Below are 15,015 nucleotides of genomic sequence, written 5' to 3'. Positions count from 1 at the left end.
TTGGTGGAGCTAAAGCTAAATTTTTAGCTCCACTGCTGTAAATGCTCTAATAAGTGTAGTTGTGCAATAATTTTCTGTCTTGTAATAACAAGTTTTGGCTTTTCTTTTTCTGATTTTGTTTTTCCTTGGACGAATAAATTCCTTTCAAATCTCCTTGCATTGACGCTCCAAGATTCAGTTTGAGAGGAAAGGAAGGTGGTTTTTCCCCCCCAAAAAACAACTAAAAGAAAAGAGGACGATTCAGACTTAGAATATTCTTTAGGAAAATAGGTATATTGTCATTAATTATGCTATGGTTCAGCTAGCACTAGGGCACACACATGTACAGGCTCCAAAGTCCAAACTAAACTTAAATGTTCTGACAGAAAAAGTTGTTCCAGTAGTATTATTTTGAAAAAGAAGATGAAAAGGGGGAAGGAGTTAAAGTTTTTTAAAAGCCTCTCATTGGGGATATTTGCAGACTAACGTTGTGAAGGCTTGGTTCCTTTATATGAGTCTCATTGAGGGAACAGCCTTTAGTCCATTCTCAAAGGCTTGGTTCCTTTATATGAGTCTCTAGTTGCTCTTTTTGGTTAGGACTGAACAGGGGCTGTTCTCCTTTGCCTTCTGTCGGTGTTTCTTGCTCACATGGGCTGAGTTGTGTGCGCATATTGTCATGGGTTTTTATTCCTCATGGACTTTTATTAGTAAACAATTTTTTTTTTTGGGTTTCTTCATAAATACTTGCAATGGGCCTTTCTTGCTACGGTAGCATGATATTTTTTCTTTGCCAAGCATTAATAATCTTGGGCTCTTTTCTTTTTGATAAAGTAGTATTAATGAAAAATTGGGTTTTGATATTACCAATAAGAATTGAGCTTTGATATTACCAATGAAAATTGGGCTTTGATGTTGCCAATAAGAATTGGGCTTTAATGTTGATGTTGCCAATAAGAATTGGGCTTTGATGTTGCCAATGAGAATTGGGTTTTGATATTGCCAATAAGAATTGGACTTTGGATGAATGAATTGACATGGGTTTGAATCATGGGCTTTGATTATGGATTTGAATTCCATTGATAAAATTGTTTTGCCATAGACTTGAATCATGGGCTTTTCAAATATTGTCAAGCATAAGTATTCTTGGACTTTAAATATAACTAGTCGCTAACCCGTGCGATGCACGGGAAAGCTACTAATTTTTCCCAAATAATGTGACATTAGCTATTGGAATTCAACATCGATTCTCTGCTAGCACATTCTTATTTTTCAATTTCATTTATTTGATGTCTTCCACTAAATATTCAATGCATTCATTATATTTAAAAAACATTGAAGTTTAGATATTGTTTTTCAATTCGTCTTGTTTTTAAAGACACAACTATTGAATCTCAACAACATACCAATGCAAATATTAATTACTTAAAATTCAAAATAAATTATTTAAACATGATAAGTTACAATTGAAATTGAGTCTCATGAGTTTTTTAAATGTAAAGAGAATACTACAATATTTAGAAATTAAATGAATATAGACAAACAGTTAATGCTATACTAAAAGAAATCCTCAAATAACTAAATATAAGAGTTTAATTCCTCTATGTTTCAATTTAAAACCAAATTGTGCATAAAAGCAAAAATAAAATTCCTTTGTTCCAATACGTCTTTAGTATCAAAATCACAAATTCTTTAAAACCAAATTGTTTTTAAAGGAAAAAAAATTTCCTTTGTTCCAATACGTCTTTAGTATCAAAATCACAAATTCATTAAAACCAAATTGTGCATAGAAAATCTTAGAGATTGAAAGACAACTTTAAAGTGTTTTTTGTATCTTCTTCCTTTGTTGCTTTGTAGTAGTCCCTGAATATGCCCTTTTGTTTTCCTTGAGTACAGATGTTGGTGTGAGTTGCACATTCGTTTGAACATCAAGTTTTTGAAATTTTGTACAATCACCATCTTCTTCAATTGATAAGTTGTTGCTACATTAATTTGAAGCATCACTGATGTAAACCTAGCAATAGAACAGGTTGAGGAATGTATTACAATATATACATCTTAAATATCATATTTGTAATTTTGCTAAATTAAATAATACTTACTTCTGTCATTTTATCAAGCTGAATTGCTTTGTCAGTTTCTTCAAAAGAGTCAAAAAGTTTCTTGATAGTGTAGAATTCTCATCCATAGTTGAGATTATAGTTATTTAGTTGTATTTGGAAAACAAATGGTTTTCCTTTCAGATTTTCTAGTTGCACAGGAAGGATGACTTCATCGGGCTCCTAACAAAAGTAACATTTTTCAAATTGTAAACTGAAGTAAAGTAGTAAATATTAAATACTAATTTTATCTTCGACTTTCTCACCTCTAAAGATTTATTCAAAAGGTCTTTGGCTGATATGTTGAGTAATTTTTCTGCTTCTGAATCAAATAAAATGAATGTGGCCATTCCTGAGCTATCTTTAACCTTTAATTGAATTTTATACCTGATAAAAGAAATGACATATATAATGTTAATATCATATTATTTGTTGTGTATTTTAATATAAAAAGTAAACATTTTCATTTTGTGTACCTTGGGATTGGGAAGCATGCCTTTTTGTTGCAGTTGTCGCACCATAAAAATTCATCTTTTGAGTTTACCTTTTTACGACATACTTCGCAAGAGATAAAGTACCAATCAGAACAACCTATGTCAGTGTTTATAATCTTTCCTTCACAGGTAAAGATCGTTTCCTAGAAATTGAATTTAATATCAATCAATTTATAATTTTATAGTTAAATTTTGTAAAAGCAAGTCTAAAGTACATAAAGCAATGTTAAGGACACAATGTTATTGTTGAAGGTATATTTTTTTCTTACCTTATTATCAGAGTCCCACATAACCTTTTTGATTTCACTTATGGTTCTTCTGTTGATGTTCATCTCTTCTTCGATTGTTACTTGTGGTTTGAATTGCTTGGGCATTTGTACTATTGGTTGGTTATTTTCCACCAACCTATTATATTACATAAAGATATTAGACATAGTATTGTAGAGATTGTAAATATATTAAAAATGTGTATCCAAAACAAAGCACTTACTGATCTTTGAATTCAGCAATCTCAGGAATGTCCAAATCAATATAAACTCTTGTTCCACTTGTTGACGATAAGTTATACTCTCCTAGAATGCACGGGATTCATTAGGAAAAAAAGTACATTGAAGTTTCAATGAAATGATTACTGTAACAGTGAGAGGTCTAGATTAGAGGGCATAGTATCTTGTAGACATGTACAATACAGAGGTAAATAATCCAACTTTGCTATGGTAGATATAGATGCTAAAGATAATGACACTTGAGTAAATGTTTGTCACATTTTGAAAACCAAAGGACCCCAAAAACCATGCTATTGAAACGTATTAAAAAAAAAAATCTCTCTCAACAAAGAAAAATTGTAAAGGGAGGGAATGAATCCCCCAACAGTAAGTGATGAATACCTTTTTAATTGTTATACATTGAAATGATTTTTCTCTACTCAATAATTTAGAGACATAATTATCTTGATTCATTGGATGCTTAAATAATAATTTAGCCAAAATACTTTGTATTTCAAACAATTGGATGATTTCTTATGTAGTTCAGAAGATGGTTATAAAGAGAATTAGAAAAGAGAAATGAACTTGCCTTTAAAAGTCTTGACAGTCAAACATGTATCAATTATGATAAAAGGGCCTGGATTTTCAGTAAAGAAGCTCTCCTCAACTTCATTTGCAACTGATCCCCAAAGTGTAAGCTTTATTTCATTTCCTCTATTCAAAATTTCCAATGTTACAATGTAAGTTCATATAATATAAGTGCATATATTGGTTTATCAAAAATAAATAAATAAATAAAAAGTTCATGTATTGAAAATAATTTCTTTTTTTTTTAAAAAAAAGACATACTCTATAGTCATGACATTTATGTTTCTCATCGAGACATTTGATCCTTTGATGCAAGGTTGCTCAATCGGTCCAATACCAATCACATTTGCAATGATATCTAGGCATTACAAAGATGTGGATGTAATTATCTTCATATATAACAATAATATAATGCATAATTATTAATAAATTTAATATAACGCATAATATATATAGAGATACCTGATAGCTGGACATGTTTATTAACGCGTTCATGTATTTTATTGTAGTCAACAAATTCGAATTTATGATGCGGTATATCAACATCAACCTCCTTTATTTCCTCAATGCTAGTTTTCAATGTGAACATGATCTTGATGTCATTGTCTATTGGTCTATACAATGCATTGCCATCAACCACTTGAAAATAAGAGAGTTCATAAAATTTTCCTTCTTGCAGAAGAGGCTTGAACTTTTTAGCAATATTATTTCGAATGATTGCATGTATTGAATTATTCTGCAAGTAAAGTGCATCAGTTTTATATAGATAAGAGTTCATGGTATATATAATGATCAAACAATATTAAAAGCTATAGAAGAAAAACAAACCTGCTCATCGATTAAAATCATATCTAAACTAATAATATCATTATTTTTTGAGTTGATTGCATTCCACATCCTTGATATTCTGATCTTGACTTTCCAATTTTCTTTGTGTTTGTCTATACAAAGCTGATTAAGGAGAGAATATTGCATCATCTTGGATCCCTACCTGTATAGATTAATAAATTTGAAATTTTATAAAAATTCTATATTTCATTTAGATACTTCATAGAATAAAACAAAACAAAGCAATATAACAAAGACACCAAAAAGTAATTAGCTTGTTAAAGATAGAAAATAGTAATTAGCTTATATTCAATTATGTTATGGACATGAAATTTAACAAAACAGTAAGCATATACGAAGTGCCTAAATCAATTTGGAGGAGATAAACAGAAAAATATATATATATATATATATATATAATTATGTTACCTTTATTAGTTGGTTTCTTGAGTCAAAGATTGGTAAAAACTTCTTTATACACAATATTTTTTATTTCAAACTTTTTTTCAGTGTCATCTTTAATGATGAGGAATTTTAGGCCATTTCTGCTTGTAACTCTAGACACTACAACGTACAATTTCCCATGACTAAAAACAGGTTTTGGCAAATACACTCCAACATGTTTCAATGATTGTCCTTGGCTTTTATTTATAGTCATTGCAAAGCACACTGAAATTGGAAATTGTCGTCTCTTTAAAACGAATGGCCATTTTGAATCACTTGGAGATAATGTTATTCTTGGAATGAACACATGTTTGCCTATATTAGTGCCAGTTATGATTTCTGCTTGTATCACCCATGTAACCAATCTTGTTATAATGAGTCTTGTTCCATTACAAAGACCTTCATTCTGATTCAAGTTTCTAAGCAACATTACAAGAAAACCTATTTTTAATGTCAGTTTATGGTTTGGCAATCCTGGAAATCTCAACGTGTTCAAAAATTCAACAGTATACAGGAGATCTTGGTCAGGAACATTTGAAGAAGCCTTGCATATAGAATCTGAACTTAGATATTCATGAACTTCTCCATTTAAGGATGACACAATATAGTCATTTAGTTCTTCTACAACTTCATTTGTAGGGGCAAGAATTGCCCTATCCTGTAGGTAACTTGGATCTGTGTATTTATTTTCCAAACATGGATATGTGTTGTCAATAATATCTTGCATTGGATTCTCTGAAGGTTGGATAATCAAATCACTTGGAATTGAAATGTTGTAATCCCCATCTCCTTCTCCCAATTCACCATTACCTATTTCAAGAATCCACTCACTAAAGTCCTTTATAAATGATGTTTCTATTCACTCATACTGTTCTGTAGAAGCCTCATATTTGTTTTAAGTTTAAAGACATTACAATCATTCCATAGATATGACTTGCTAATTGAGGATTGGACTATATCTTCTCGTCTTCCCTTTCTCACAACTGGAAGTATTTGTCGAAAATCACCCCCTAGAACTACAACTTTACCACCAAAAGGTTTTTTAGCATTTTGAGGACCTTCAATTTGTAGCATATCTCGTAACGTGCGGTCAACAGCTTCAAAACAATTCCTATGTGCCATCGGTGCTTCATCCCAAAGTATAATACTTGTTTTTGAGAGAAGTTCCGCCGCTTGTGTTCTTTGCTTTATGTCACAAGTAGAGTCATCATTTACATTAATTGGGATATGAAATCTTGAGTGAGCAGTCCTTCCACCAGGAAGCAACAAAGCAGCAATTCCTGAAAACGCAACAGCAAGAGCAATTTTTCCTTTTGATCTTATACCAGATAGGATGGTTCTATAAAGATACATTTTACCCGTTCCACCATGTCCATAGACAAAAAACATTCCCCCTCTTTCAGTAGCAACAGCTTCCATTATAGAATTGTAGATTATTCTCTGTTCATTGTTTAGGCCAGAAATTAGGATCTCATGTTCTGTTTTCAAACTTGATACATCATACGACATTTCTTCTTGAATAAGTCTATTTCCATTCTGAATAAGATCCATATTTGGCTGGGGCATTTGTGGATAATCTCTAAGTGATCTTCCATATTGTTGGAGGATTTGTTCGATTTCATACAATCCATAATTTCTCAATTGGTCATCTGATAAAATTAGTTCTTGAAATTGGAGGATACGCCTTTGCCTATTTAGTATATCTTCTGTAATCAGTTTCCAGTTGGATTCCCAAAGACTTAATGGATCAGCTACCTCACAGAACAATATCATTGTAACAAATAGTTGACGCAATTGTTGCCCACTGGCCCAATTCAAAGCTTCAATTAGGGAATCATGTCATTCTTTGTCATCATCAAGAAGTCCAAGTGCATAACAGGCTTCCTTATAAGTTGGATAAGTAACATCGTTTATAGTCCTTAATTCTTTAAAGTTTCTTGGACCTTTGACAATGTTAAGCAACATTCTCAAATAAAACCTTTCGCCGCTTGAAGGATGTGCGTAATACACTCTTCCAATACAATATTTAGATTTCCTTCTTTGCCATTGCTTATCATTACTATGCCATACCCATTTTGTAGGAAATTCAGCATAAGTCAACTCTCGAGCATCTTCAAAAGCCTCATTTGTTTTCATCCATTCTGTAAAATTTGTTTCTTCAATACCAGGTATATTTAAAACATTATCCAAGCTTGTATTTTCCGGATAAATGATGGGATGTTCATCTTCCAAATGAAAATTTAATCTTTCAACAGGTGGATATCAAAACTGAATTGGAAATTCAAATATTCTCCAACATGATTCAGAAGCTGAAATATATCTACAATCCAAGTATGCTTTTGTCTCATCAACAACAATTTCGGTCTCTTGTCCATCACTCCCAATATTTGGCAAATTCTCTTCTACAACAACTGTTGCTCTATCTGATCCCTTGTTTATATATTTAAACAAATATTTGATCGATCGAGATCTATTACACCATTCTACATTCAAATGGGATTGGTACTTCACCAAAAGATCTACATTATAAGGTACAACATATCAGTTATCCAAAAGAATTCCATTCTTCTCTATTGTTTTTCCATCATTTCTCCTTCTATATACTGGAAAGTCTTCTTCATCAATTGTTGTTTCTTCATAAAATCTTTTTGGAAAATGTTTTGTACATTTACCATTCATCATGCACGGTGATTTCGGATTTGCAGATCCACATGGCCCATGCATCATAAATTGTTTTATAGCTTCATTAGCAACAGGATCCTCATCTGGATCTGGTATCTCGGCCATAATGATACCATTAATGTCTGTTGGACTTGGACACTTATCCTTTGGATCCAAGAATAGAAGAATATGTGCATGTGGGAGTCCTCTTTTTTGGAATTCAATTGTATACACAATAGCAATAACTCTTCCAAAGTGAGATTTATGCCTCAAATCATGTAATAGTTCATCTAATTTTATCTTAAAAACCCTTGCTACAATATCTGGCCGATCCTCATATTTCAGGCCTTTTATAAATTCTAAGGAATGATGATTTCTGGCCATTTTGGATTGCAAGTAAATATAAGAAATAAATCTGGGTAACCTGCCCATCTACGTATCGCCATTGCATCTTGATAATTTTGAACCATGTACCTTGGACTTCCAATAAATGAGGATGGTAGGACTATTCGTTTGCCTACATTAATGGGATCTGTATCACCACGAAGAACGGCATCTTTCAAACCATAGTACAGCTCTGACCTCAATTTTTTTTTATTGAATCTAACCCATTGTAGTCTTTCTTCTTCGATGGAAGTGTATGCATCCACTATAAATTGTCGAAAAAGACTCCTACCAAGCAACAATGTCTTGCCCTCATGAAAGCGTTGTTGAAGCCTATAAGCATAGTATTCTCTCATTGTTATTGATTCCCTTTTTCTAGAATTGCTCCCATTCAAATTCCTATAAGGTATACCAAGCATATACCCATCCTCACCATACAGAAAAAGTAATGGATATTGCAATGCCATAAAGCTTGGATGAGTTCCATTTATACGTTGCAATCCTAAACTTCGATTCTTAACAATAATATCTCTATCAGAACTTTCAATATTAAAATCTCCAACAATAAGAGCAGCTATCTCAGATGTTACAGGTAAGTCATATTGCCTTTCACCAGAATTGCGACTTCGTATTAAACGAATTCTGACATTATGTATATCTGATTCATCAAATCTGTCCCTGACCATTCTAAAACATTTAACCAATTGGTTGCACTGGTCTAACATTTCCATCAACCTGGTAACAATATCTAGATCCACATAATTTCTATCATCTTCACGTATAACTGCATCAATTCTATTTTTAACTTCATTATCAGTTTCATAAATATAAAGCTGTGCATACTTAGGTTTTTGGCCATGGACAGGAAGAAGTGATCCAATTCTATGATGAGTTTGACCATTTACACGAAACACATATGGACCGGAACCATTATTCACTGATCTATCAACATTACCCCCCAAAGAAGTGAAAGCAAAGAGAGAGTTGTAGATTCTTATCCCTAGTTGAAGGTTTATTGATCTCTGATCACTATTAATATTGAGTAAGTTTCCAAGAAAGGGTGGAGGTTCTTTCAATAAAGGGAGTTCAACTTTTCCTTCAGAACAGCACAAACTAAACTTCGGTTTTGTAGGCGTTTTTGACTTTACAGTTCTCTCTTCATACCAAAGTTGAGCTCCACAATGTTCACATACTATTGTTGGAGGTCCTAAATCCAATGGTTCCATAAATTTTCCTATGACAACAAAAACAAAAATTGACTTTTTCTTCCTAATTTTAGAACTTTTTTGGGAGAACTAAAAAATGTAACACTTATGTTGTTTTCTGCTTTCATCGTTAATGCTATATTGTCTACGTCGAATACTCCTTTCAAATGGCTCGTCATCTCTTGTTCTTGTTTGGCCTAGGTTACATACTAATTATGAGTTTTTTAAAGAAAAATATTTTTTTAATATGTCAATATCATACCCCTTCTATTTCTCTTTTCAGATAAAATTAATCTTCGTCTCAATCTTGCATAGAAAGCAGAGTCCATGCTTAGGGAATAAACTAAAAGCAAAACATTCACAAAATTTTAATTCATAAATATAACTATATAGCAAAAACATATATTACAAATTAACAGTTAGATGTTATAGAAAGGTGAAAAATTGAAGAAAAATATAGCATTCACATACTAACTTCAGAATTAAAAAAACATAAAGATATGATTATTTGATAAAATTTTCAAATTCTCTCTACAAACATATTACCAATAAATATACAATAAACAGTACAGAATAAAAGAAAGACTGGTAAATACCTGACTTTCCCGGTCTTGTAGTTGTATTACCAAATTAGCCAGATATCAAAATGCTAAATTCCTACCTGCAAAACCAATAGAAGACAATGATAAAAGCAGATTTAAAACAGCAACCATATGAACACTATTTAGGAATTCTATCAAACTCTTGTGAGAAGCCAATAACAAAAACATATGTACAGCCAACAAACATCATTATTATGTACACATATATACAGCCAACAAAAAAAAAAAAAAAAAAAAAAAAAAAAAAACTCTTGACACACAATGATACAATTTGATTTTTTTTAATTAAAAAAAATAAGGATTAGTATTTGGTACTACTTGGGTTTTTTTTTTTTTTTTGGGAGTTGCATAAAAAAAGATCAATTGCTATACCGGTGTATTTTTATGCTTAAAAAAATAACAAAGGACAAAAGATCAATTCCTAATAACAAAGGACAATTTACTTTTCATTTTCATCACAAGCGCAAAAAAAAAAAAAAAAAAAAAAAAAAAAAAAAAAAAAAAAAAAACTCACCACACACATACACAAATTAATACAATAAGCAATATTCTACCACCCCATTACACTATAGACATATATAGCAACTTCTTCATCACAAACGCAAAATGAAAAGAAGAAAAAATCCATTGCACCATGAATGTCTGGTTCTTTTTCATCACAAACACAATTTAAAAGTAATATGAAAATAGAACATTGGATCATGGACACAATTTAAACCGCATATTTGAGCTTGATCAAAATTCTTGGATACATGGAGGTTAGAGTAAGTATAATATTCAGAATAAAAACGTGTAAAAAAGGTTGCTGGGCACTAGTTTGACAAATTGAAAAAAAAAATGCAGCAAATATACTATGCTCAAGCTGAAACAAAAGTGCACAGGGAAACAATTTTTTTTGTTTATTGCTGATTCAGCAGATAACTTATTGAAACAATTTCCTCAATCGCCCTCTTAATTGAAATATTGCATTAATGAATGCTAGAGATATATAAAATTTAGGAATTCTATCAAACTCTTGTGAGAAGCCAATAACAAAAACATATGTACATCCAACATCATTATTTTGTACACATATATACAGCCAACAAAAAAAAAAAAAAAAAAAAAACTCTTGACACACAATGATACTATTTGATTTTTTTTATTAAAAAAATAAGGATTGGTATTTGGTACTACTTGAGACTATTATAGATTCAAAAGTAAAATGAAAATAGAACATTGGATCATGAAAAGTTTCTCTCAAGGCAAGCTTAGAATAAAAACGTGTAAGAAAGGCTGCTGGGCATTGTTATTTTGTTAGTCAGGTGACCTTCCCTACCCCATCCCTAAAAAAACTTCTCTTCTCTTGGGCATATGATCAGGTTATGAGCATATTTTTGGATTAAATAATATTTGGGATAAATTACAAATATTCACCAAAACTATCACCCAAGTTGCAATGTCCCCTTATATCTGAAACTGAGCGACCAATGCCCTACTATAGCTCAAAAATTCCAAAATGGCCCTCTACTGTTCCAGTTTCCCTCAAATTAACAACAGATTATTCCACAAATGTGCCATCAAACCAAAGTTGACAACAACAACAAAAGATGCAACCAAAGCTCTCTTCAGGTTTTTCTCCTTCTCATGTCCATTGATTTGCTCTTAATTTGAGGGCAATTGGAATAGCAGGGGGGCTATTTGAAATTTTGAGTAACATTAAGAGTTTGCTTGCTTAGTAGATTCATCGCAACTTGTGTAACGGTCTAGGATAGGTACTTGCATATACCTAATATTAAATTCAAGTCTATTAAAGGTGAGATAACAGTGGATCTTTTCTTTATAAGTAAATATTAGACTTTATAAAGAGAAAGAGCAGTTATGTAATCTGATCTTTTCTTCAATTTGGTGCCGCCCCATCCAAAACCACCCCATTGACATCCCTAAAGCAGTAGAAAAGTCAAACAAATTGAAGCCAAACTTTCTGCATATCTAATTATGTAACAACACACCCCTACTGTTTTGAATGTGGCACAAACATTATTGACTGGCAATTGCAAACATATATATCAGGAGACTTAATAATAGAGTTAGTCAAAGGGACATGAAAAGTCACAATCCTCCGATTCATCCCAAAAACTACCCTGAATCATCTTTTCTATCTCTTCTCTTTTAACTTATGAAACGCATAATAATTGGTCTAAATTAATATTAACAAAACTATATCTTGGTTTGTTTACTGCAAGTGCAATATCAACATAAAATATCACTCACTGTTGAGTAAAAATTAGTTCTCTCTATGCTGTCATATCACTGAATTCATAACAAAGAGAAGAAGAAAAGCTAATTACAAAACAAAAATTTTGTAATCTGATAAATCTCTTGATGTGGATTCATCTGCCTAAAGCTTGACAAAAGTCATTATAGTATGTTGGTTCAGGTGTGGCATATAAATGTTGGGTGGTTTAGGGTTCATTCTCAATAGTGACCATGCCTTAATTGATAGATTGTAATGTTTAAAAATTTGTGCTGGTACATGGTCGCGTGTAATTGCCTGGTGCTTCAACAACCTAAACTGAGTACCTTACCAAAATGTTGGCCCCAACTTGGGAACTATTGTTTAGCTTATGAAAAGGTGCTCACAAGTTTACTATGGCCCTTTTCTAAGTATTTTGAGTACCAATCTCTTAATGCACTGACTAAGTTGGTTCTGCAGTTGTATAAGTGATGTTGCATTTTTGCAAATTGATTTAATTAGTTCAATTTTGAATATATTTTATTTGTATTATACTCATCTTAATTTACAGTGTAAGTACTATATATTTTTCTTTTTCTTTTATCTTAGTAAAAATAAACTATTTTGTTTGTTTTAAGTATTCTTCCTAAAATATGTAGCAGATATACTATGCTTAAGCTGAAACAAAAGTGTCATTTCATTCATTTTCTTTCTGTTGTCAGCACTTAAAGTTGAACTGACTACATTTGGTGAAGGTGTTTTTACATTTCCAATGGACATTGAATTGTTCCATTATGTTCTGTCTGTAACTGGAAAGGGATGCTAATGAAAATGGCAACCTTCATAAATAATGGTAGAAAATCCTAATAGCCATGTGTCATGGGATGAGAAACCTTATCAATGTGATTGCTCACATTTGTTCCCCTAAATCCATTTTAAATGATGAGTCTGTAGCTTCTGATAATGTATAGAATAGGAGTTGGTTCCACTTGTCATGAGAAACCCATGGGGCTCCTGAATGGTTTTTTTATAGTTTTTTAGTTCTTTTTATTCTTTCTTATAAATAAATTTTAATAGTTATAACTAAAATTCAAAAAACACAAAAACAATTCAAATTGACCAATAGCCACTGAAAGGGAGCGCATCCAGAAGCAGGTACAACATTCTCATATAATCATTTCATTAATTTTCTTTATGTTGTCAGCACTTAAAGTTGAACTGACTACATTTGGTGAAGGTGTTTTTGCATTTCCAATGGACATTGAATTGTTCTGTTATGTTCTGTCTGTAACTGAAAAGGGATGCTAATGAAAATCCTAATGGCCATGTGTCATGGGATGAGAAACCTTATCAATGTGATTGCTCACATTTGTTCCTCTAAATCCATTTTAAATGATGAGTCTGTAGCTTCTGATAATGTATAGAATAGGAGTTGGTTCCACTTGTCATGAGAAACCCATGGGGCTCCTGAATGGTTTTTTTTATAGTTTTTTTAGTTCTTTTTATTCTTTCTTATAAATAAATTTTAATAGTTATAGCAAACTTACTGAACATTCATCTCAATGTTTGCAATTACAATATGTTCTGTGCAGCTAAATAATTTAACAAAGGAGAACACAATTCTAGTTGAGAAGTTACTGTGTAAGTACTATATATGTTCCTTGTGTTTACTGTTAATGCAATGTGTATCTACTGGGTAAAAAAACAAAAACAAAAAAAAAAAAAAAGACCATAATAAACAGCAACCATAAAACTCATTAATAGAAGACAAATATATATATATATAGCAACTTCTTCATCACAATGATAAAAGCAGATTTAAAACAGCAACCATATGAACACTATTTAGGAATTCTATCAAACTCTTATTTACAATTTGGTCCCTAAATTGATTTAGCTTTTAGGTCAGTCCTTGATTTTTAAAAATCGTTTTTAAAATAGTCCCTACCATCAACCCAGTGATAGAAAATGTTGAGGTGGCAAACGAAAGTGCCAAGTGGCATGTTAGATCTAATGTGGCTAATAAAATAATAAAAAAAAATTATTTGGCTTTTAAAAAATAACACATCAGCATTTTAAAAATAAAAAATCCATGTCAGAAAATTTAAAAATAAAATAAAATAAAAAAACAAAACCTTAAATCTCATTAAATTAAATAATTAAATTTGTATTTTTTTAATTTCTTTTCATTGTTTTTTTGGAAGAACATAAGAACATGTTCTTCCCTAACATAACTAACACAATCAAACTCAACAAATTCTAACACAATCAACACCAAATTCTACAGCAAATCAAACCCATAAACTCAACAAAAAAAAAAAAAACAAACTAATCTCCAACAAACCCAAACCTAGAAATTTTCTTGGGAAACAAACACAAAAAAAAAAAAAAAAAACCCAAAAAATTCAACAAAGACCCATGCCCGAATCTCCATAGCTTTTTCAGTTTAAATCTGGGTTTCGTCTGGATCCGTGATTGACTGAAGCTCCATCGGTGTTGGCGTTTTGTTTGGGTCATCTTGCTTCAACGGAATCACCTCCACCATTACCCCACCAGCCACAACCACAAACCACAGTAGCCACAACCCAACAACCTTCCTCTTCCACCACTTCTCAATCTACAACCACCAACCACAGCCAAACAAAAAAAAACCCACGAGCCACAACCCACAGCCAAAAAAAACCCATGAACCAAATCAGCCACGACCCACGGCCAAATTAGCCACGATCCATGGCAAAAAAAAAAAAAAAAACCCACAAACCATAAACCAGTCGAACCCATGAACCAATCGGAACCATCGAAGCAAAGTCACCCACGACCCGCGGCCAAACCGACAGTGACACCATCGAGCACGTCCTCACCCACGAATCTGACCACCACAAAGTTCAAACCCATATCATAGCCAACAAAAACCCATGAAATCAGACCCACGACCCGCCGGAGCACAACCACGAAACCTCCAAGAACAATCGCAAGTCACGGGAGTGAGAGAAGGGAAATAGAAGGGTAGAGAGAGAGAAGAGTCGAAGTGCAT

At 32.1% G+C, this 15,015-nt stretch overlaps 1 protein-coding gene across 1 annotated transcript; it reads right to left on the bottom strand.

The window, feature by feature from the left end:
- Window positions 1-7,934: 7,934 nt before the first annotated feature.
- On the bottom strand, window positions 7,935-9,185 carry LOC126721812 (uncharacterized). The gene has a single exon (XM_050424881.1). The coding sequence runs from the start codon at window positions 9,183-9,185 to the stop codon at window positions 7,935-7,937; it is 1,251 nt and encodes a 416-aa protein (XP_050280838.1).
- Between the last annotated feature and the right edge of the window lie 5,830 nt (window positions 9,186-15,015).

This window comes from Quercus robur, chromosome 4 (genome assembly GCF_932294415.1).
Source record: "Quercus robur chromosome 4, dhQueRobu3.1, whole genome shotgun sequence".
NCBI lineage: Eukaryota > Viridiplantae > Streptophyta > Magnoliopsida > Fagales > Fagaceae > Quercus > Quercus robur.
The sequence above is the reverse complement of the archived record's forward strand: the minus strand, read 5'-3'. Positions and strand labels throughout refer to the sequence as shown.